This window comes from Dreissena polymorpha, chromosome 1, assembly GCF_020536995.1.
Source record: "Dreissena polymorpha isolate Duluth1 chromosome 1, UMN_Dpol_1.0, whole genome shotgun sequence".
NCBI classification, from domain to species: domain Eukaryota; kingdom Metazoa; phylum Mollusca; class Bivalvia; order Myida; family Dreissenidae; genus Dreissena; species Dreissena polymorpha.
The window spans coordinates 154904684-154930781 of NC_068355.1; the positions used below are offsets into that span (position 1 = coordinate 154904684).

Here is a 26098-nt window from a genome sequence, read left to right on the forward strand (position 1 = left end):
CATAATTAGTAAATGATAAATAGAACATCCACATTGTAAAATGTGATTAATGTGAGTCAAAAATTACTTAAATAAAATATCAAGAAAGTTCTTAAATTAAATTTTACTTTCTAAGACACAACACATGCGTAAAAATACGTATCTAAGTGGTAAAGGGTTAAATTACCGATAATTGAGTCATTTGTGTTCGCAGATAGTTCAGATTGGTATAACATATATCAGAGACCATACTTTTAATCCCATCCCTCAATGTATCGAATTAAACGGCAGTCTTGAAATCCGTTTTTTTTTGTATAACTCCGATTTACCACTTAATAATAATGCGTGCGCAATAAAATTAGTTCTTTGCAGATCTCAATTACCCGGCTTGTAAATACAGAACATCACTATATAACATGACAGTGTCATACAAAGTGTAAAAAATATTATTGAATCAAAATTGTTAAGCATTGGTTACGACATAGTTTTTATTGTTTACATATTCATGCGAGAATAAGTTCCTCACTGTACGGTCTCTAACTACCGTTTCGCGGAGTTTGTCAAAACAAGAGCAACTTGTTTGCCATTAATAATAGTTTTACTTTGAACTTTAGTACATGTAAAAAAAAATATTGAATCAAAATTGTTAAGCATTGGCTACGGAATAGTTTTTATTGTTTACATATTCATGCAAGAATACGTTGCTCACTTGACGGTCTCTTCCTACCGTTTCGCGGACTTTGTCAGAACAATAACAACTTGTTTGCCATAAACTTTTAACTATAATCTAAACCAATAAAAATAAGTCAGTGGAACTTTAATTTTCCGTATTTCTCTTGATTTTTACATGGTTTAAATTAACCTCAGCTTTAATAACAATGAATACAGTAGGGCACAGTCGACAGTGACAATTTTCGGATAAACTTCCTGGTTTTTGTCAAAGGTAAATTTTAAAAAAGTTTTTCATTTGTTTTTCTCATTAAAAAAATCATAGTTGGTCTTAAAAGATGGAATTTCATGTTTAATCTATTACACCAATCATGATGTTTGTATGAGCCGTTTTGGCGGTCATAACGACGATTTTAAACGCTGTTTATGTGTCTGTTTGCCTAGGTAGTTGTCAAAATCTTAAACACTTCTCAATTTATCATTTGTTGTTGAACTTTTCTATAATGACAATATTAACATTTCGTTGAACAATTTACGGGCATATATTCCCATAGACGTATTCTACTTTCATTTTATGTACTTAAAATTATTGTATTACATTTAACAGACTGTGAACTGAGCAAGGTTGTATTAAAAACTAATATCAAATTGGTATAGTACCAGAAAGGCCGGTTACCAAAAAGGCCTTACCAAAAAGGCCTTCCCAAAAAGGCCGCATAAGTGAACCAAAAAGGCCTCATGGTACACCAAAAAGGCCATACAATATCTTGTACTATCATTGAATAGTTATGCTGATATTTTATTATCATATATATTAAAAAGTCATATTCATTCTGGTTTTAACTTTTAGTCTACTTAAAAGCCGTTAATGTTATAATCAAAGTCGAAAAAAATTGTTCGTTAGCTGCATATTTTCCGTGAGTAGATATTTCAGTTTTTGAATTAAAAGCCGTTAATTTTGTAATCAAAGACGGCAAAATTATCGCCAATTATCACATATGAATTGTTCGTTAGTTACAATATGTTTCCTTGAGTTGATACCTCTTTTTTTTTAAATAAAAGCCGTTAATTTTGTAATCAAAGTCGGCATAATTATCGCCGATTATCACTAGGAATTATCCGTTTAAGAAAATAAGATTTTCTTTGAACTTGCTGTTTGCATCTAAAAGTGTAACAAATTAGTAATGAAGGTGTTGTAAACTACGTGGCGGCCAGATATATATAAGATCCAGAATTATTGACAATTATATAACCCGTTCATGTGTCAGAGTGGATAATAGTAGTTGCTTTTTTATTCGTTAAATTGGAAAGTATACCGGACTTTATTTGGCGTTTGAAATATAGTGTTTTATATCGTGTAAATTATACGTATTTCTTCACGATTGTTAATTTCGTGTGTGTTGACATTAATTCTTTGAGTGTTGTGGTATGGCCTCCTATCCTTGTATAGGATGCGGTCAGGAGGTGCGGTCCCGACAGCATGCAGTTGAGTGCGACTGATGCAATCGATGGCAACAACGCAAATGTGGCACAGGTAACGTTTTCAAAAATGTACTATATAAAATTGATGTTTACCATTATTATAAGATACCAAATAATATGTCAAAACATCTATTTTTAAGAGAAAAATCATTTATATTTTACTAAGCTTCTGTCGTTGTGTTAGTATTTTATATATGTGCACAAAAATCGCATAGGCACATTGATTTTACCTATGGATCGAGCGCAGTATTCACCGTGATTTTAAAATATATAAAAAAAATTGACAATACAATGTACAAAAAATATATATACGCAATAATATAAGTGGATAAGTTACTGCTTAGTCAAATATTTAATATATTTAACATATATAATTTACATATTTTATGAGGATCTGTTTGTAGCTTGTTTCGTACATTATTTTGTACGAACTCTTGTAATCAACATTTCTTACAATGTTTAAAATATAAAAACTTGAAAGAATTAGCATGTACAAAAAACCTCGCTAATCAGACCGGGTATCCAAGTGTCAATGGTCATTCACAGTTTGTTGCATCTGTTTTGATAACGGATTAGTAGATTATGACACTTATTGAAACCTATTGATAATTGCGCATTTTAAAATAGTTTCTTTAACGATATACAACTAGCTACATTAAATTCGGAAGACTTAAACCGAAAGAAATTAATATGCTGTATTCTATGTGATATTATTAAAAATTAATTAATACAATAAGTCTCTTGTGGTGTTTATATCGGGTTTTTAATGTTTATATTAATACAGGCATAACCCAGACAGCATATCGGGAGGCGATGCGTCTCGGGGAAGTAACGTATGTGTGTCGTCCATGCATAGACGCAGAGGCCCTGGACAACGAAATGCCCGTCCTAGAGATAAGCGTAAGTGATATTATATTTGCAATCTGACGTGGCTTGATATTTATTTAAAACCTATTTATTTAAGCTCAATTGCACCGAAAGCCTTAGCCGAGTCACTCTCGAGTCCTTTTCCTGTGATTAGTGAAACGATGACTAGTGATTAAATACTAGTAATATATATATATATATATATAATATCATCGTAACTTCAACAATAAAATTTGGTAATAAATGTCGTGTTCATATGGCACAATTTCTACATAGGCCACAGTTCCCCAGGTTGACGACGATGCCGGTGACGATCGCCCAATGCCACTGCTAGAAGTGAGTGTCCCTAGTGATGAGGTATATCATTTTAATATATACTTTTTCACTTACAGACACTTTCCGAGTGTATTCTATGTTTGGAAGTAAGAAAGGCTCTTGCATAAATCCAGTTATGGAGGAAAGTGTCGTCCCTGATTAGCCTGTGCAAACTGCACTGACTAATCTGGGGCAACACTTGAAGCACATGCATTAAACCCCCTTTTCACAGAGCGAAACGCTATTCGAGAGGTCAACGACAGACGCGACACGCCGCCTCGTCGACTATATCAGCCGGCAGTGGATCCACGGCGGGTCCTTTGAACCAAGTGACTGGTCTGTCTTCCGACAGGACGTCCGTACCAACAACGACCTTGAAGGTGAATACAAATAATATATCTATTTCCATTGTACATTTATAATTACATATATATATATATATATATATATATATATATATATATATATATATATATATATATATATATATATATATATATATATATATATATATTATATTTCAAGGTTACCACAATCGCCTGAATGGGAAAACCGGCAGCAGTGTCGGTTTCTACCGTCTAGTTCCTCATCTCAGACAGGAATCTGAAATGGTGAGACTACTGGTTGAAGGCAGCGACCTCCACCGGATCACAACAACGCGATCGGCAAAAGTTCAGAAGTCCCTGGTTTCCCTCTGGGACAAGTACGAGGCGAGAGAGTGCGCCACCTCTGAGTTCCTGGCCAAGGTCGGTCAGGCGTACGGCGTTGTGCTGGATTAATGAACATGCATTTTGTCACGTTGTCTGTGTATTGTTTGTTGTTTTTCTTCTACATCTTTCTAATAAAGCACGACCAACTACACAAATATGTGGTAATGCTTTTGAAACTTTACATTTTCAATGAATTGTCAGACATGACCAAGAGGTTGCAGCTTAAGAAAACTGATTAAATGTTCTCAGTAAATATGTTTTTGGATTTTCGGAATATCGTTAAGATTGTATTGAGATGTAATACTTCAGCAGACCTTTGTTTTCATTGTCATATTTTATTTTCAACTATAACACAATCATACATAAATATTTTGCTATATTTTATTTATTCAGGGGCAGAACCTACTACCTGGTAGTTTCAATGATGAATTATCATGATATAGGGCTAAAAGTTGGATGTGCCAAATCCACCTCATGAAAACAGATTGGCCAAAAGTGGAGTGCGAGCACAAACTGATGTGCTGCTAAATAGCAGGTTTAATATGATTTACACCTTGCACTGCACCTTCATGTATACCATGTGACTTTAAGATCTGTATTGGGAGAATAAGGCGCGACCCAGATAACATTTTTAAGGATGTCTTTTTAAATTATTTCACCATTTGTAATGCGATAAAGTCGAGAGCTCGCTCATTCGTGAGAGTGTTCTTAAGATATTATGATTTTTTTTTAACAAATAAGTAATTTTCAGTAAAGTGCAATCGCGCGTTTGTAATATGAAGTCCCAACACTGATCCGACACTTTTCTAACCGTTCAAACGCGTCATTGCACATTCGTGAAAACATACTGATTTGTTTAAAACAATAATGATACCTATAGCAAACTCTCGCGAATCAGCCGGCTCTCGACTCTATTCCATTTAAAATAGTGAAATATTTAAAAAGAAATCCGTGAAAATGTTAACTGGGGTGCGCTTTATTCTCCCAAAACAGATGGTTTACCTTTATGGTGTTAAGTAAACCTGTTTATAATAATGCATACGCATACTAAATCAATAAAAAAAACTTCCGACAAAACGTCTTCTTAAAAAAAGATAGTTTGACTATGTATAAACCTATTGACATCTATATACATAGTTGAACCATCTTTTTTTAAGAACTAAACTTCTTCCAAAGCACACTAAATCTTGCCCCAGGCCTTCAGCGCCTACGGCGCTTTGATTCTATATTAGAAACGTAGTACGTTGAAAATGGGCTGGGGCAATGAGTGGAATTTATTATACATCTATTGTGTTCTATATGAATTAATAAATAGGCGTCCTAGCAACAAAATAACGCTATGAAACTTTTTACTTATCAATTGAGCAGTTATATCTTAAAGTTTTTATGTATTACTCTTTGCATCGTGTATTTTGTGCTGAGAGTAATCACGTTTTGCTATTAAAACATATCGAAAGTAGTTGTTTTTAACACGTTTGTAAGTCAACTTTGTAATTAAAGTGTAATCATTTAAATGTAGTATTTAATTTGAAAGTCCATACTGTTTAACATTTGCAAATAATTAAATTGCCATCGAACGTGCCGTTTGCAAATCATACGATGGGTATGTTTTTCTACCTAATATTTTAGTCAAACAAAATTTCATTTACATTTGTCAACTGTTCGATGAGCGAACTCATTTTAGAAAGATACTTTTTTAAGTATGTTGGTGCTTTGACGTGTCGTTTAAGTTCAGATGAGTCAAGGCAGCGTAAGAACCGTTTAGAGTAAGTGTCAGATCAAAAGTCAACATGTTGGTTTAAATCACCCACGATAACTACAGTCCACTCTCGTTATCTCGAAGGCGGCGGGAACAAGAAAAAAAAATCGAGATGTCCGATTAGGCGTTTTCAAAAAAAAAATGAGACGAAAATTGACCTTGTTTTTAACATCTTAATACCTGCTAAGTAGTCTAACTAAAGCCGTTACCGTATGGCATAATACATTCTACTTCCCTATATATTACATGATATATACGCTATTTAAATGCTTTAAATGACGTTTTAAGTATTACAGAATTGCATGAACACATGCGGTTGTAATTTTTCTAAACTGTCGAGTAAACATCCGGTAATGTTGCTATTTAAAGTTATGATTCAATTGACGACCAATCAAGACGAGGGTTTTCCATCTGAACATGCGTAAATCACGTTCCGGAATACTGAACTGTACATGTACATTTTGTAGTTTGAAATGCAAAGTTCAATCGATTATTAGAACAGGATCAGTCCCCCTCTTGGCCGATCAAGATATCCCTCCTGGTTGGATACCGGGTCCTTCTCTGAATTGCTCGACCGCCAACTCAAAATATTCTTTCAAGGTAGCTATGATAATGACTGTTGGAGTTCAATGATAGAACAACATTCTGCAAATTTGCGACGGTTTATATACGCAAAAATATAACTCAATGCATTTTGGAATGTTTTATGTAAAAACAATTAGTATTTCGGCCTTTCGATAGGCTTTGTATTAATTGCAGTAAATTGGTGTTAAAGTGACCATTTAAGTGACAGGCCTTCCTCAAGTGTTAATGGCTAACGACATTACACACGTGTGATCATTGATGCAATTAACGGAGCAATTTTCTACCGCATAGTATTGGGAGCAGCCGGGCGAAGCGGGACGGTGAAGTATCAAAGAAAAATTTTCTCACCTTTTGCCGACACTGGAACAGTTATTCGCACTTCGAGATAAACCACAGTAAATACATGTAAAATCGGGACTCGGGACAAACTTTTATATCGAGATATCGAATTATTCGACATAACGAAAATCGAGATATGCGATGTTTATTTATATTGAAAAGGAAGGAAAAAAGTTGGGACATCGAGCTTCGACATATCGAGAATATCGAGATATCCGATGTCGAGATAACGAGAGTGGACTGTACATGCTCAGACCTTTTGATGAAAGTGTTAGAAACCCGGGAAATTCGTTTGCGAACATAGCCCCTGTTACTGGATGCTTTACAGAATATGGCGGTCTTTAGATGCCAGTAATATCGAAAATGAAGGTATTTGTATGAATTTTTAAACTCTTCACACTCAAATGAAGAATATTGTATGCATTGAAGTTTTGAAACTCGAACATAGTCTCTGGAAAGCAAGGCACTAACCCCGGTTATTTTAAAGGCTCGCTTACTAACAAAATTCCTGAACTCGTTTAATAAAATATGGTATGATATAACAACTCGTGCCATTTTGCAGCGCACAATTTTCGCAGTTACACAATATACTTCAGAAATCGGAATGGTGGTCATTTCAATAAAAGTACAGCGTCAGAATTTAATTTGTATTTATCGGAAACCCTTAGGTCAAATCCGTACAATTTAATAAAGTCATCAAATTAGACCATTGACCTGAACTTTTCAGATGAAGGCTAGTAGGCATGAATTTGTACTGTGTTTAAAAGAATGGACTAAATTGTATTTCATTCATTAAGTTCATTACTTATCGACCGATTGAATCAGTTTACGTACACAAATAATTGGTTAATACGATTTGTGGTCCATTTAGACATGTCATTGTTTGGGGATTATAAGCAATGCAACGTTATTCCTTGTCAGCTAACGCATTTGCGTTTGTATTTGAAATTTGTAGTATGCTTTAATGAATTTTGAATAATTGCTATTGTGCTTCGTACACGTTTTCTTAATATTATTGTATGATGTATTTCTATGTAAACATTTCAATAAACTTCGTACACGTTTTCTTAATATTATTGTATGATGTATTTCTATGTAAACATTTCAATAAACTTCGTACACGTTTTCTTAATATTATTGTATGATGTATTTCTATGTAAACATTTCAATAAACTTCGTACACGTTTTCTTAATATTATTGTATGATGTATTTCTATGTAAACATTTCAATAAACTTCGTACACGTTTTCTTAATATTATTGTATGATGTATTTCTATGTAAACATTTCAATATTATTGTATGATGTATTTCTATGTAAGCATTTCAATAAACTTCAAAACGAATGAAAAACAATAAAACAGTGTACGTAATTATCGACGGCTAACATTCTTTCATTTATTTAGGTTTGTATGAGCAGAACAATTTCAGGTTTTAATTTAATGACGCGATTTCTGTATAAACATAGTTTCACCGTGCACGGATGATCGTAATGACAGTCTCAAAAGACCACTTAATAGCAGTCTTTAAACTTGACTATATTGTATCTCCACCGATTTTTAACAAACACACGTATCAATGAAATAACACTGACAATTATTTTGGTAGTTAGCTTTTATTTTCCTCAATATTATTTGCGAGCATATCTAAAGTATTGATAGTACACTGGTATTGTAAGTTAGTGGTGAACATGTATGTTCATATATTATTTTACAATGTATCTACTTGATAAAGCAGAAACTAGAGTATATGATATCATGATATATGACGAATCATGGCTTTTAATTGGTTTAAGACTTTCACATTACAAAGATGCTTAAACAAATCGTTTTCTAAAGATTCAAAAAGGCTTTAATAATCATTAATAAGGAAAAGAAGCATTTATTCAAATCCATAAACACTCGCACAGATATAAACATAATTACCAAACTAATTCAACCAAAGAAACATGTTGAATAAAATAACCATTACAAATCCCAAAACAAACTAAACTAAAACAAAAAAATCACGCTTCAAGACTCCGTACATTTTCAGAAAACCATTTAACCCATTTATGCCTAGTGGACTTTCCCATCCTTCTAAAAAGGATCAATTTATTTCCAAATTTAGGGATTTCTAGTATACTTATTTTTATATTTAGAATATTTCTTAAAGAAATTCCTTTAAGCAAACCGCGCAGACCCTGGTGAGACGCCGCATCATGCGGCGCCTCATCTGGGTCTACGCTGTTTGCCAAGGCCTTTTTTCTAGACGCTAGGCATAACAGGGTTAAACTGCAATAAACTACTTAACAAATGTAAAACTTTTATTTTACATCAAATTACGCATCAAGCAGCGTAAAACTTACTTAATTTGACTCGGGCATCAACAAAAAGAATTGGCCTACCCATTAAGTGCATATTATTCAAGCATTGTTAGGTTTCGTTTCAAATGTTTTTTAAATCCATCAATACAATTTCCGTATTTTTTTAGTACTACAACGATTTATTATTAAAGTTAAACATATCTTTTTAATGAAAACACCACCTGAGTAGAAAGTCAACATAAACATCAATATGTTATAACAACTAACACGAATATAACTAATACATAATTATTATTCTGATTATTGATATCAAAACAGAAAAGAGTATTATATTTATCATAATGTTAATGTACGTTAAATCAAATACAGGAAAATAAACGGTTGTAGTTAATGATCACACGCAAGCATCCTGGTGGTCTTATTCGGTTGTTTTGGAGAAAACCTTGTTTGATTCTTTTAACACATGCAATTTCAACAAACACCATGAATAATTTTCAGTGTACATAGTCGGGCATTGTAGTCTCAAAAGACCGATCTTGACCCAACAGTATTTAAAAATACAAAAAAATCAACTAAATTACGATTTATGGATCAAAACGTGTAATGGACATTAACATTACAAAAATAGTAAGCATTCTTGTTACAAACGGTATGACAATTTAAACATTCTTAAATAATATTCAAGAGAAAAAATCATGCAATAAATAGAAACAGAACATGCAAATGACAAAATAAAACATAAACACACATTATAATTACAGGCCGCAAATACACCAAACATCACGAAAATACCCCCTCCCTATACACACCAACAAACACAATGAAACAAAAAAAACATTATAAATGTTGCTACATTCTTGACATGTTTAATAGTTTATTCAAAACTTTTTATTTGTTACTTCTCAAATTAAACATGATTTTAATGTTACATTTAACAAAATGCAAACGACCAGAATGATGTTTCCTTTCTGTTGAGTGCAGATTATTCAAGTATGGTTTGTTATTGTTTTGGATATATTTTACAGCCGCATTTGTGTGGTGAATATTGGTGTCCGCCTTGCGACCGGAATGTCACGGGTTCGGTCCTAACAGGGTTTTTTTAATGATATTTCGAATACGTAAAATACTGGTGAAAGGGAACGGACTCGTGGTGGTTTCTTTACGTCGAGGGCTTCATATGCAATCGAGCTAAAACAAATAGGTTTAAAGAAAAGTAATTGTTAATTTATGAATATAATAAACTTATTTTTCTTACTATCCGCATACCTCTCTGATTATACTCCTTTAATTGACGTTTCGGCATAATGCCTTTATCAAAACATTGGAAATTATATGTTAACTACATTTTTACGTCTTTTGACTGCACAATTTAAATAACAAAGAAAAATGTTTTTAAACGTCAAATGACGTTGTACATGATGACGTCATAAATGGCGTTATATAAAATGGCGCCAAAAAAATGTAAAAATTTTTCTTTGTTATTTAAATTGTGCAGTCAAAAGACGTAAAAATGTAGTTAACATATAATTTCCAATGTTTTGATAAAGGCATTATGCCGAAACGTCAATTAAAGGAGTATAATCAGAGAGTTATAATTTTTTAATATCCCTTCGGATAATTCAACTGAGCTTATCCGCATACCGATTGATTTTGAGGCAAATTGCAATATATTTTAACCAGTCCGCTCTGCTGCAACGAAAAAAATCTGCATTCCATCTAAATTAAAATCAACATGTTAACACATATCTGTAACATGTATTAATAAATATTTTGTATGAATGTATAAAACACGTCCAGAAAAAAAGCGTATACATAAAACATGTACCGGAAATAACCGTATACATTAGAAGAACTATAACGCATTGTTATCTTGGGATGTGGTTAAAAAACACAAGACATATTTAAATTTGTCCTGAATCAATCATTCGCTGACCATAGAACGAGTAGAAAATAAGGCTACTGTAATTCGATGTTCAATACATTACCGTGTTTTTCTTAGATGCTGATAGAATTTGGTATTAAGCTTGGAAGCATGCACTCGTAGCGGATTGGTCTTTTTCTGTTCCTTTCTTGGGTGGTTGCATTGATCTTTTTTAGCTCTTCTCGAAACTTGTTCACAATTTCCAACGCTTTCTGCTCGCAGACGTAATCTTTTTCAAAGTTTCCCAACGGTTTCCCGAAAGAATGCTCGCTGATAATTTTTGCTATCGTCAGAAGTTTGTACTGGTAAGAGCGATCTTGAATGGCTTGCAGCACGTCGCGTTCAGAATGACTTCTTTTGTCGCTAGGCGGATTTCCTCGTAGTTTTGATGGGTAGTTAATCATAAAGGCGTACTCATCATACTGCTTGAAGTTCACACCCGCGTGACCCGCACTGCACGTGTAAATGATGCTCGTGACGACCTGAATCAACTTGTCACGTGACGTAAACGTCCCGTTGACACCTTCAACACCCAGGACCCCGAGGCCACCATTTGCTATGGGTCTGTCCAGTTCTGCCAGCCAGCTCTGTAGCTCAATGTCTTGAGACAACACGGTGTCGGATGGATAATATAGGAGCACGTAATCTGTTACGTATTGCAGGATTGCGTTGTACGTCAGAAGTGTATCATCCCAGAAGGGGTAGTAGGAAACTACTTCTGGGCTGTCTACACCCCTCTCTTTGAGGTTGGCCGGGAGCGTTCCTTCCACGTTGAGCTTCCATTTGGTTCGGTAACTCAAAGGCTCCTTCTGTACCTACAGACACTACTGTGTCAATAAAGCCTCCTTTCTTGAGCAAAGTCCCAACAGCAAGCTCATTGATTGTCATCATATACATAAAGTGCGGTGCGATGAGTTTAAACATCGGGTGTGACTGCGACAGATGTCGGTGAACAGATACCGCAAACCCCTTCATGACGATGTGTGTGTACCCAAGATGGCTGATCGATTGGGGGACGCATGCGTCTGCGTTATTGAACCACATCTTCGCGAGAATCCATGTGTATTTGCTGTCAGAAGGAAAGGAGACGGGATTGTCGTCGGCGTTATCCTGGAACAGCTGTACGGCGATGGGAACGATTTTGTCATCGTTTCGTCTGTAGAACAACGCTATGGGAGAGCACACTACACTTCCGTTCCCCTTTTTAGACTTGTTCAGAATCGAATGATCTATTACAAAAAAACGCTTGTTCGATAATTCCGATCGCAGGGTATCATTTTGTAAGAAGGGTTTTAGCATTTCGGCTGTTACCGCAAATTTCTCAGGTATTTTCGTACACAGCCTGATCATTTCTTTGTTTCTGCCAGCAAAACGCTGCATTCCGAATTTGATATCGTCGCCCCACCTTAAAATAACACATTCGCCTTTTTACCAACATTCAGTGAATTTTAAAGTTGTATCAAAATATTCTACTTGCTTACTACGATTAATAATAAAACTACTCTGGTATAAAAGTGCAATGATCAGACATAGGATATTTGCACAATAAAAGATAAACACTAAGAATCCAAACATGTAATATACCGTGTTAAGTCTGATGGTGCCGGAAAAATAAGTCCAAAGATGTTTTTTCACGTCATTTAAATCTTTCCAATCGTTGCCGTGGAGAGCCACCTCCTTTGATCCACCAAGACAACCTGCTGCTGCTATTATTTTTGCCTTAGCGTAATGCGATATATAATTTTCTGGAACTTCCTTCAGCTGGCAAGGCAGGCCCACCTATCGCTGTACGTATTCGTAAAGTTTCCGCTGTTCAATTAACTTTTCTTTTCGTCTTTCTTTAATACACACATATATATATATATATACGGGTATATAATGAAAATTAAATATGCGTACATATGAACAGCGTATTATTATCGACTGGAAAATTGAGTTATATTTTCCTGCCATGAAAGCAAGTCGCTTATTTTCTAACCTCGTGGAAGAGGTACCGTTCAGTCAGAATACAACTTTTTCGATGAGAATTCTGTCAGCGTATCGGTGAGAACTGAGGCCCAAAAATCGGGTTTCTGTACTTTTTTTCACTTTTTATACCCGAAAAATCCCATTTTCCTTTAAAAATCGTAGAAAACACATACGCTATTATACTTTTCGCATGTTTTCCCGCTACATGTAATCCAATCAATAAAATAACACAGCTAAATAGTGATTTTCTATAGATATTGTACCTGAAGACTCGGTATGTGCGTTTTTTAAAGGTTCATATTACACTAATTCCATTTCCTATAGGGTCCCATTATGAAACTGCAAACTTTCAAAGCATTTTTCTTGTATCTCCTATACATCAAATTTTGCAAGACCGGTATCATTTTAAAGATAAATCTGTCCTCTTTCAATAAATGCAGTCAAAAATAGATGGTCTCGCAACTTTTAAGAAAGTAAAATTCGCCCAAAGGCAAGCACCCTCGGAAAACAGAGTTTCGAAAGTGAAATTTCGACAAAAGCCCCGTACTTCAATAAACGCACCCCAAACAGTCATCTTTTAACGTAATCCCCAATGAAATCCGCCAAAATGTTGCAGACACACATAGGATGCAGGAAATAATCACAAAAGGCATGGGTGCGATCGCTAAATTGCTTTTAATACCGAAGAGAAAAGGAACTCTTTAGAAATAGGCACTACTTTCGAAGGGACAACGGAGGGATACAAAATGATTTAGTGTAATGCAACCTACAAACTAATTTCACCGGTCAAAAATTTGACCGGTTATTTTTAGAAACATATCAGGGAAAGTAATCCGTTTACTATTTCCGGTTTATTTTCCCGAACTTTTTGACAGCTGACAGGTAGGATATAAGCTTGTTTTAGTCGAATAAGATTCATTATACATATGCAACTCAAATACTACATGATATGAAATATCCTCGCATTACTTAAAAGTGGAAAGCATGTGAATCTTTGTATAAAAATGTGACGTCACAATGTTTATGTCTACGCGTGGTGTTTCCCATAAAAATAGTTATAAACCTCCTTCCGATGGGTCTCGCGTTATCCAAATAAAATCGCCGATGCATTAGCCTGTACCTGTTGTATATTATAGTCAACGGAGTCAACGGTTATATTCAACGGGGAACCAGTTAAATGTCACAATATACTAAATAGTTTTCCTATATATTTCAATGTAAAAGCGACATCTTTAAGCGAAAATAAATGCAACATTTTGCACATAAAGACCCCCATAACCATACCTTTTCTTAAAGGCCATTCTAAGCGGAATCGATTAATGCAATAAAAAAGATATGTCATGTACAATGCAAGAAATAACTTGACACAAATCAAAATCGACTGTTTTTGCAACTTTTTTTTCGGCCGTTTCTTAGTGGAATGTAACCTTTTTCAGTGCAATGGTTAACTATAGTCTTCAAGTTTATCATATTTCAGGGATTCAGTAGTGAACACCTATTCATGCCCTACCATTATCTCCGAAAGATAACATCCGAATAATAGTAAAAAGTGTAAAACATGCCTTTCTGTCAACTATGATATTTTTTAGAGAGTACAGCCCTACATGAAACGATTATTTAGTATATTGTAACCTATAAGTAGGGTAAACGCACGATTCGTTTGGCAAGTCACGAGTGTGATTATTTTTTATTAATCACATCTTAAAAAATACAAAATATTGTCGCCATAGTACTATCGCATTTTCGCCATCGTACTATCGCATTGTCGCCATCGTACTATCGAACTATCGCGGTGTCGCCCTCTAAATTTTAATCTGTAACCACGATGGCCCTAACGGTATTCCGTGGTAATGACATGTGAACATTTATTAATTTGTTATATTTATTCGTTGGAGTGTTATTGCGGTAAATTTTCTTCCGATTTTGAGAAAGGTTAATACCTGGGTAAAACAGACGTATACATGTTGTTTGTTTCCATTACTTGACCGAACATATTTTTATTATTATGCCCTCCTGTAGGGCTTGCAAATAGCAGTCGAACTGTCTGTACGTCTGTCTTTCCGTCCGGCATTTCGTTTTCCGGAGATTTTTTAAGCAACGCTTTCAGATATTGAGCTGATTTTTGGTATGTGTGTCTACCTACATGACCTACAGAAGAAGTGTCAAATTCGTTTCGGCCCATGGATTTTTGGCGAAGTTATCAGCCTTGGAATTAGATTTTTTTTTCTATTATAACCGCTTTCAGGAGTTTTTTTTCACAACACTTTCATATCTTGAGCTGATTTTTGGTAAAATTCTATACTAGAAATTCATTACATGTCTTTTTGGTTCGGTGTTTCTTGCACCCCGAATATTAAATTACAATAGGTTAACGTAGTGTTATACGATTTGCTGTTTAGAGTATTCGATAGCTGGTTCCATAATGACACCTGTCTGCTCTTCCACAATAAATGTAGTGTTCACTTAACATATTGGTACTGAACAATTTGAATAAATCTTTCTGTTTTGCATTATTTGTATTTGTATGAAATTTTTCTCACTTAAGTAGCAATGGTTGTTTACATTATCAGGTGTATGATTATGTTTGCCCAACTGGTGCGTACGTATCAGTAGTAAAATCGTTATTTTGCGCTATTTCTTGAAAAAAAAGACCTTCTTTATTCACAAGAACGAAGTCGATAACATCAATTAATACGAGTTTTACACAATTATATAGTAAATTATTAACTCGTTTAGATTCGCTTTTGTTATGTCGTTGATAAGCTTTTGTAAAAGAAAAGTATCAGTTTACTTCTTGCCTCTGATGAAACAACATGTTAGTTAAAAATGACGATCGTGCAAAGTATCTTACAATCGACTGGGACGATTTTTTTTATCTGAAAAGAATCGGAGCAAGCGGCTTCAACTTAACAAAATGGCGTCCACATTCAGTCTTAGCCAAAGTGATCAATCAAATTAAGCCACAACTCAACGAAAGAATCGAACATAATTATAATGACACGAAACACACAATTTGGATTATACAAAACCAATAAAAACTGAACCTCTTCTGTATATGAGATTGATACCTCTATTTGAGCTTAAAAAGATTTCTTCAAACAATTTATTTTTTAGATAAAGACATACTTACCTCGATGACATATTTAATGCGATGCTTATAATAATAAAAAACAGAGCTGTGCTTGTGAAACACAATGCCCCCTACTGCGCCGCTTTGAAGCCATATATTTGACCTTTGACCTTAAAGGATGACCTTGACCTTGACCTTTTACCTGTCAAAATGTGCAGCTCCATGAGATACACATACAAGACAAATATCGAATTGCTATCTTCAATATAATACGTTATGACCAAGGTAAAGTTTTTGGACACACACATACAATGACAGGCAGACAGGTCAAAAACAATTTACCCCCGATCATTCGATCCGGGGGCATAAAAACAACGTGTGCTATTCCGTTTCCTGTCATTCCATTCGTATATCTGTATACAAAAAGTTGTTTTTTTTAAACGATTGACGGGATTGTATGGAATGCCTTCCACTGTCACTAAAGACAGTGACACGATTGACGAAATCGAATAATTTGCCGGAGCGATTTCAATAATGTTATTCCTATCGAAGCTTCCAATTATGCATGACAAAAACACAATCCAAAATATGTTTTAGATTCGTTCAATGCCAAAAAATATGGAACTGTTGAAAAAACCATCACGTCCGTTTTGTCGTCGCTAAAATCGCAAAATATATGTGTGTTTCGTCAGAGACATTACGTCACATGAGGTACCTCATACATTTCGTAATAAATTGAATGAAAATAAAAGTGTATACAGCTGACACTGTTATAAATTATAGTATAAGAACAAAATAGTATGATAAGAAATATAAACGATAACACACGGCAGAGCTTGGCCGGACGACAATAATGGGCCCAGCTCTGCCGTGTGTTATTGTCTAATTATTACATTCGATTCTGAATATGGTAAATTAGCAATGATTTTCTTCATTTATAGAGTGAATGGTAAAGATAATTTTTTCGTTATTTACGCTGCTGATTAAGAAGTTTTTATAATTTAAATTAAAGCTTATTTTAATATAATTTTCCCGATATTGAAATACTAACGCCTATAAAAGAAGGATGAAAATGAATGAGGTCATGTTAAAAGTCTAAATTGTTAGATTTCAATATTGGTATGACATATGCATGTAATTAACAGCAAAATAATTATAGGTACTCACGTTTGGATTATCAATATGAAAAGTAAAGCCGCTTTTCAACGACGGACTCCCATCCTGCTCCGATGATGCCTCCATTCGTCTCTTAACGCCCTGTCTCAGACTCATGACGAAATATCCAACCTCACTTTTGGCGATTGCAACCAAATGTGAACTTAACTACACGATCAGATGCTTTTATTCATGTCGTCCTATTGTTATATCATGATACTAAGAAATCTATTTTTGTTCTATACAAAGAATACATGTGTGTAGCAGTTTTAGCTCACCCGAGCACAATGTGAGCAAGAAAACGCAATATCCTTAAAAAACGAAAGAATATCATTTAAAACAAAGAAATTTTAGGGGTATAGTAAATATGACACCCTTAATCAATTAATGTAAACCGCGGCCAATGGCCGAAGATGAGATTTCTGTTCGATGGTACAGTATTTACTATTTCTCGAGATCCGCTATGATATTTATTGTTTTAGATACCGCAAATATGGGTACTGTTTTATTTAGAACTTAGAGAGGGTCTAACCTTCCTAGGCCAGTCATAACTTTAAATATGTATGTGTTTCTGGATAAAGGCAACCTCTTTGTAATTAAAATTAAATATAAACGTCACGCTAACAAACACCTTCCGAACAATACACAGCTCGGTCTATCCGCGTTCAATGAAATTAATTTAGACAGTTAACGTGAAATACAGTATTTGGAAGGGTGGTGTTTATCCAACTGATCATCGGGAACGAATCATGTCAGTTAAGTTTCATGTGGATAGCAATAAATTGGCAAAAATATAAAGGTACCTTAGATTTAAAACAACAAACTTTCCCTTGAATATTGTGCATAGCTTTTAAAGTTTTGTACCAAACAATTTTGAAGATAAAATGGCTTCGGCAATGGTAATATAATCGTGAATTATTCATCAGTTCCTGTCAGCGGAGATAAGTAGCGTCAGACTGGGGGTGTTCTTAATGATATCGTTTAACCCGAAGCGTCAATTTATTTGATTTATAAATATCGTTATTACGGTAAATGAAAGGTTCGAATTTCTTGGGTAGTCTAAACACATATAGAAACATTTACATTAAAAAACAAAGACAATATATTTATTTAAAAAAAACACGTTGAATGATTTATATCAATACCAGAACTTCTAAAAAAATAAAGTTGGCACCTTTTTGTTTGTTCGGACCGTCTTAAATAACAGTTTCTTATCATTCAACTTTATAACTAATTTTGCCATGAAAACACACATTTCCTCGAACAAATAATCATGCTAGCGGTAAGAAATTAAGACAACGAAAAGACTAAACAACACTAGAATGTGGAAGTATGGAAAGCATTTACTGAACACAAAGCAAGTTTATGTTATTAAAAACTGAATCTTTGAAAAAAAATGATGAAATGAGATTAGACCATGAACTCTAAGGAAGGTCGGGTAACCGGCAACGAGCACGGTTACATTTTTTTTGCTCTAATATGCCGTCATGTCAAATGACGCACGCCCTTGTTTACGAATGATCTTCAGCGCAATAACATGCAGGATGGCAATAACATGAACACAAAACATGATTACAGATAATATTGTCACAGTGCAATATAAACCTGGTGCGACCAGTACGTACTTGCTTCCATATATGGAAGAAAACACATTGTTTACGTTGGATATATGTGTTGGTCTTATTTCCAGACCCAAAAGGTTAAATAAAATAGAAATATTTTTTTTTAGAATACCCGCTATTGTGGTCAGATAAGTGTTCCTCTTTATAGTGTCGTATTAAAAATGCACTACTTAAATCACTTATAGCAATACCTTAAATTAAAAAAAAAATACAAATGAATTTCTTTTTTCGCAATAAGGGCAAAATGCCTTACAAGTGGACATACACCTGCCGGGTGAATTTAGAAATTAGAATGAGTAATGTATTCAAATTGAAATCATTGTTTCGCGTGTTATATTGACGACTCTTAAAGTGACTAGGCCGCAGTATGATCAGAAGTATTATTGTTTAAGGTAGATATGGACTGAATAAAATAATGCACTTCAGGTAGACTTGACACTTAAATTATAAATAAAAAGGAATGAAACAACTCCAGCAAAATCGCCAGGACGCGGTATTTTATTTAAATCAAGTGACGATTTACCTATACCGAACGGGACAATACATATAGCTCGACATTAACCCATTTATGCCTAGCGTCTAGAAAAAAGGCCTTGGAAAACAGCGTAGACCCAGATGAGAACCCGCATGATGCGGTGTCTCATCTGGGTCTGCGCTGTTTGCTTAAAGGAATTTTTATAAGGAATATTCTAAATATAGAAATAAATATACTAGACATCCCTAACTTTGGAAATGAAATGATCCAATTTAGAAGGATGGGAGAGTCCACTAGGCATAAATGGATTAAACAATATGGATAATTGACTGCAAATCATTGTGGACTTGACCAGCTTAGCTGCTTGGCTTACCTCAAACCCATGAAACCTAGCCCAGCAAAACCTGCATTATGGAAAATGCTGAATAGAGATTTTTTGTTTAAGGTATTATCATTCACGTAAAAGATATCTGATACATTTCAAAACAAATCACGTATCAGTTTATATAAATAATTTGCTTCGTCATTAAAGCTTATTGCATGTATTTTGCAACAATTACTTAAAAGGACTTGTTCACAGTTTGGCAAGATTACAATCTAAAAAAATCAATGATTCTTACCAGTATTTTTATATGATATTAAAACAAGCAACATATAGGTTTCAGTTCGTTTGTGGATTATCATATAATAATATCGGTAAAAGTTTTATTCATCTTTTTTTTTTGCTATTTGTATTATTTTAGACTTTTTCAAATATTATAGTCTCGTTGATTAATATTTTAAATAACATTTAACAAACATACGAACGTGAGAAAATATCCCGTTATTTCCGCACTCGGAATTTCCCCCTGCCGTTTATATTATGGAACACGTATTTTAAATTCATTTTAGGAGAGTAATTCCTTCCTGTTCTGTTTAGGTACCATGTACAGATATGATTTATTATCCGTTTTGTTAATTATGAATTTTCTATCATTTTAACATAGTTAAACATAGGTTTGCACTAATGAAGTATTCTTCATGAAAAATAGGTCTGAACATCAGTTGAGCATCATAAAATTAACAATACCAAACCTTTGTCTGGCCCGATAGCTTTCGTGAATATATGATTCCCTACATGCTTTGTATACATGTTAGCAGTTAATGCAAATAAGAGTTCTACTTGCATAAGTTTAAAATTGACCATTGTAAATTGAGGCAACGTGGTGCTGTGGTAACGAGGTCCCTGGTTCACCTCCCGGAACAGATTTTGTTTACTCAACTTTTGTTCTGCAAAATATAATTATGTCTAATTACTCAAAATAGTAAATATTTGTGAGTAAATACATGTCATGTCATTTATTCAAAATACAGAAAATATGTGAAAAAGTTCATTGTTTGTGTTGCAAATAAAACCTTACCCATTTAAGCTATTAAAGTTCCCAAAAATGTTATATTAGAGATAATATTGGCTCAAAAGATAATCTTAGCTCAGAAGATACTATTGAGTCAGCAAAAATTTTGGCTCAGAAGATTATGTTGTAGCAAGAGATTATATAGGTTCAGATTATATTTTGCTCAGAAAATAATTTGAGCCTGAAAATAGTGTTAAATCTGAATATAATGTTGAATCAGAAGATAAAGCTGGCTGAACATTTTAGTTCGCCACAAATATATGCTCAGAAGGTAATGGTGTCTCGAAAGATAAAGTCGACTTAGAAGGTAGTATTGGCGAGAAGATCATGTTGAATCAGAAGATAATGTGGACTTAAACGATAATATTTGCTAAGAAGATAATACTGAAAAACATTTAAATGTTGGTTCAGAATTAAACGCTGGTTCACAATACAATTTTGACTCAGTGATTATTTGCACAGAGGAAAATGTTTGCTCAGAAGATAATATCACACAAGAAGATAATGTGGAATCAGACACAAACGCTGACTCCTACGATGATATTGCATAGAATAGAATATTGATTCAACAATGCGACAACGCGACAGTACGATGACGACAATGCGAGAGTGCGACAATACGATGGCGACAGTGCGATAGTACGATGTCGACAATGCGATAGTCATATCGCACTGTCGCCATCGTATCATCGCATTGTCGCCATCGTACTATCGCGTTATCGTACTGTCGTCATCGTATTATCGCATTGTCGCCATCGCACTATCGCCATCGTATTGTCGCACTGTCGTCATCGTACTATCGCATTGTCGCCATCGTACTATCGCATTATCGCACTGTCGCCCTCTGGATTTTAATGTGTTACCACGATGGCCCTAACGGTATGTTATAAACGCATAGATATGTGTCCGATATTTAGTGTAAGAGTCTCTTGTATCGGCCATTGTGAAACACGAGTTTAACTACTTGTTTCGTATAGGCTAGCGCGCTAGATTGTTCCCATCATTATTTCTTTCGTTTCTACGAGTGAGGTTTTGTCGTTCCGACGGCTAACAAAGTCGTTCTCGCGCACCATTTACTAATTTGTTTGTACGACTCACTAAGTCGTTCCCATGATTAAATCATTTACTTATTGCACCAGGTCATAAGGTTAAGATACGAAAGTAGATGTTTTCCAAAAACAATTCTTATTTAAACACTACACTTAAATTTATTTATTGTTTATTATACGCGCATTTGTACAGGATATACCCGTAGTTACAAAGCATGCACTACTTGAAAACATATTAAGTATACAGACATTTCAAGCAAAATAGTTAAATGCAAACAATAAAGGGTTTCCTCAAATGTGGGCCTTTACTTAGTCCGACGTCAACCACTCTAAACAAACTGTTAATAACTCGCTCGTTATGTCGTCATTGCAATACAAATGTTTTGGTATGAAGGATGCCTTACGATAACCAAACAAGGTCATCAAAGAGAATTCATAAGTTATACGATTATATTCCAGTTATAGATTTTACTATTTAAACTTTGACATAATAGTGCTAATAAGTAACAAACGTTACATGTATCGCGACTGCTAGGTTTTCAGAATATCAAACTTGATTTGACAAAGTTAATAGTGGTTCAAATTAATATAATTGATACTCCTTAGCTCGTGTAAAAAGTCGTACGCAATATCCGAAATACCGTTTACAAGTGTAACTTACTTTTGAAAACGACGAAAAATCAAATTAAACATTACAAACATCCTGAAATACACCCATCCAGAATACCACTTTGTGAGAAGGGCTTTGCTAGTTATGATTATTATTTATTAGTTGGATTAAGAGGGGAATATGCTTGCATATATATTATGAGTCAGAGGGAGTAAAGCTACAAGTAACCACAATTATGTAAGAATCATTTATAAATGACAATAACCATGCAATTGTGTAACTAGCTGACACAGAGGAAACAGCCAGCCAGCCAGCAGACAGACATGACAGGCAGATCAGGCATGCACACAGGACAGAAAGACAGGCGAACAGATAGACAGCCAAATAGCCAGACAGTCAAACAGTCAGACAGCCTGACAGACAGACAGAAGACAGGCGGGCAGGCAGAGAGGACAGACAGAAACACAGACAAACAGACACACAGAAGACAGCCAGCCAGTCAGAAAAACAGCAAGCCGGCCAGCACGCCAGCCAACCAGCACGCCAGCTAGCCAGCCAACCAACCAACCAGCCAGCCAGGCAGGCGGGACAGATAGACAGAAAGACAGACAGGAAGGCAAGACAGACAGACAGACAGGATGGCAGGAAGGAAGGCAGGACAGACAGACAGATAACCAGCAAGTCGGACAGTCTGACAGACAGAGAGACAGACGGACGCGCAGACGGACGGACGGACAGACAGACAGACAGGACAGACAGACAAAGAGACATAAAAACAGACACACACAGAAGACAAATTGATAGGCAGGCAGAACAGACGGACAGACACCCAAAGACAGACAGACATACGTACAGACATAAAATTAGACATTCAAACAGACAGACAGTCAAGACAGACAGACAGGTGACAGGCGGGCAGGCAGGAAGGCTGGCAGACAGTTAGACAGACAGACAGACAGATAACAGACAGGCAGGCAGGCAGGACAGATAGAAGATAGACACAAACACACAGACAGACAGGAAGGCAGGACAGAAAGACAGCATGACAGCCAGCCAGACAGCCTGACAGACAGACTAACAGAAGACTGGCAGGCAGAGAGAACAGACAGACACACAGACAAACAGAAGACACACTGACAAACAGGCAGAACAGCCAACCAGCAAGAAAGCTAGCAAGCCGTCCGGCCTGCAAGCCAGCCAATCAGCCAGCCAGACACGACAGGCAGACAGACAGACAGACAGACATCCTGACAGACAGACATACAGACAAACAGACAGACAGACAGATGACAGGCGGGCAGGCAGGAAGGCAGGCAGGCAGAGAAATAAAAACAGACACACACACAGACAAACACACACACACACAGACAAACAGACACACAGAAGACAGACCGACAGGCAGGCAGAACAGACAGACAGACATACAGAATGCAGACAGACAGACAGAAGACAGAGAAAATAGACAGACAGACAGACAGAAATTAAGATAGAATGAAAGACAGACAGACATGCAGTGAGACAGATAGACAGTTAGACAGACAAACAGAAGACAGACAGGCATGCAGGACAGGCAGAAGATAAACAACACACATACGCACACAGACAGACAGACAGACAGAAGACAGACTGACTGACAGACAGACAGACAGACAGACAGATATCCAGACAGATAACTAGACAGACAGAATGTCAGTCAGACACACAGGCTGACAGGCAGGCATGGCAGACAGACACACACACGCACGCGCACACGAAAAGACACACACAGAGACAGACGGACAGACAGACGGACGGACGGAGAAAAATTAATTTAGACTTAAACAACAATAAATCGTCTTCATGCTTTAAAGTACACATGCGTCACGTTATATGACAGAAAATAAATGAGAAACATGTAAACAATGATATTTGCGACACCAGAACACGTATTTTTTTCGTTTCCCCGAATGAGCTTTTATAAAAAAAATAGTATCACCTTTTATTTTATGACCATATGGCAATTTAATTATGCAAAAGTTATGATGAAGAGTAATAAACTTAAATATCGTTTTGCGTGTGAGTATTATAAATTTGGTGTCATGAGCTAAACAAGGTATTACACATTGTTATACTTATTCTACACTAGATTTTCATTTGATGTTCAGTTCTGTGGCAAAAGTATCATCATTTGTGCGTTGCTGTAGCTAATCAAAGTGTGTGTTTTACATTTTCATGGATTTTTGGTGAACAAATGTTAGGGCTATTGATATATTCTAAACATACATTAACATATTAAATCATATAGATTAAAAGTTATTTTGATCTGATAGACAGATATTGAGGATGTAAAATGCCTGGAACGTTTTGTTTGATTGCAGTGAATGATAATAATAATAAAAAGAACATTTTGCATGTAAGACTTTGTAAAACGCAATTTGTTTCTGTTGTATTATTAGAACATTACAATACCCACGTGATCAACCACGTGTTAAGGATTCCCGCTTTATCCCGCTCCGGTGATAAGCCCTGCGCATTAGCTATCTAGTAGCGCAACTGTATAGACGCTCATATGCTACTGTAAATATGTAACAATAAAATCGTAGAATAGAAGCTCGTGTATCTTGTGATATTGCCTTCACATTAGTGTTGACACTCACATAATAAATACACAATATACAACATGGTGTCAGAATAACGGACTTAACGTTCACATAAACTGATATCAACTGGATTTCGTTCACGACGCGCGGGATACTAAACAGTGACAATGAATATGTCAGGAATTACACCGCCCAGCATGGACTGGGAGAGTTCAAATCTACCTGAAGCATGGGAAAAGTTCAAGCGTCACACCGAACTTGTGTTCAAAGGACCATTAAAGGACAAAAAAGAAGAAGAAAGAATCGCCTACGTTCTTCTATGGATTGGCGACAAAGGGCGAGACGTATATCAAACTTGGCAGCTCTCCGACGAGGAAAACAAAAGTCTAGAGGCACACTACAAGAGATTTCAAACGTACGTGCAGCCGAAACTCAACTCTGTCTTCGCCAGATTTCGTTTTTACAATGAAGTCCAAGGGGCAGACTCAATCGACAAGTTCATCACCCGACTCCGCCTTAGAGCTCAAGATTGTAAATTTAAAGACAATGGCATCCAAGACGAGATGATCCGGGACAGACTAGTGATCGGTACCAACAACACGCGAATTCGTGAAAAACTGATCAACGAGGGTGACAAATTGACTCTCGATAAGGCAATTCAGATTGCTCAAAGTTTCGAATACTGCCAACATCAAATGGCATCAATGAACATTGTTTCCAATCAAACCGGTGCAACGTCAATGACGGCAACACCAGTGGACGCTATCGCCTCCAAGCGGAAATCAGGACCGAAACGACGCCAGGCAACGCATAAGCAGTACCCACAACAACAACAACAGCAACACCGTGGACAGCAACCCTGTGACAACTGCGGCAACAACCATGGGCCAAACAAACAATCCTGTCCTGCCTTCGGAAAGCAGTGCAGAAAGTGCCACAAACTCAACCATTTTGCCTTTAAGTGTAGACAACAACGGAGTGCGCACAAGTCAGTGCATGACATTGACAATAGTGTTATGGAAGGTGCCTGTGGACACAGTGACAGTGGTTCCGGCGACACCTTAGAGTACTTCGTTGACGTGGTAAGTGCACATTCTTCACAATCTCCAGACCGTGCATTTGTACAAATTTCAATTGGGCCAAATATGACTCCGGTCAATTTCAAAATTGATACAGGAAGTGAGTGCAATATAATCCCTCACGATACATTTCGCAATCTTAAGCTGAGCAGCCCATTGGAACCCCCC

The 26098-nt window shown here is 35.8% G+C and overlaps 1 protein-coding gene across 1 annotated transcript; it reads right to left on the reverse strand.

The window, feature by feature from the left end:
- Positions 1 to 11003: 11003 nt before the first annotated feature.
- LOC127859385 (allene oxide synthase-lipoxygenase protein-like) lies at positions 11004 to 17239 on the reverse strand. The gene is made up of 2 exons (XM_052396777.1): positions 17135 to 17239; positions 11004 to 11744 (listed from the first exon to the last, which is right to left on the reverse strand). The coding sequence occupies exons 1-2, from the start codon at positions 17237 to 17239 to the stop codon at positions 11004 to 11006; spliced, it is 846 nt and encodes a 281-aa protein (XP_052252737.1).
- Positions 17240 to 26098: the final 8859 nt, after the last annotated feature.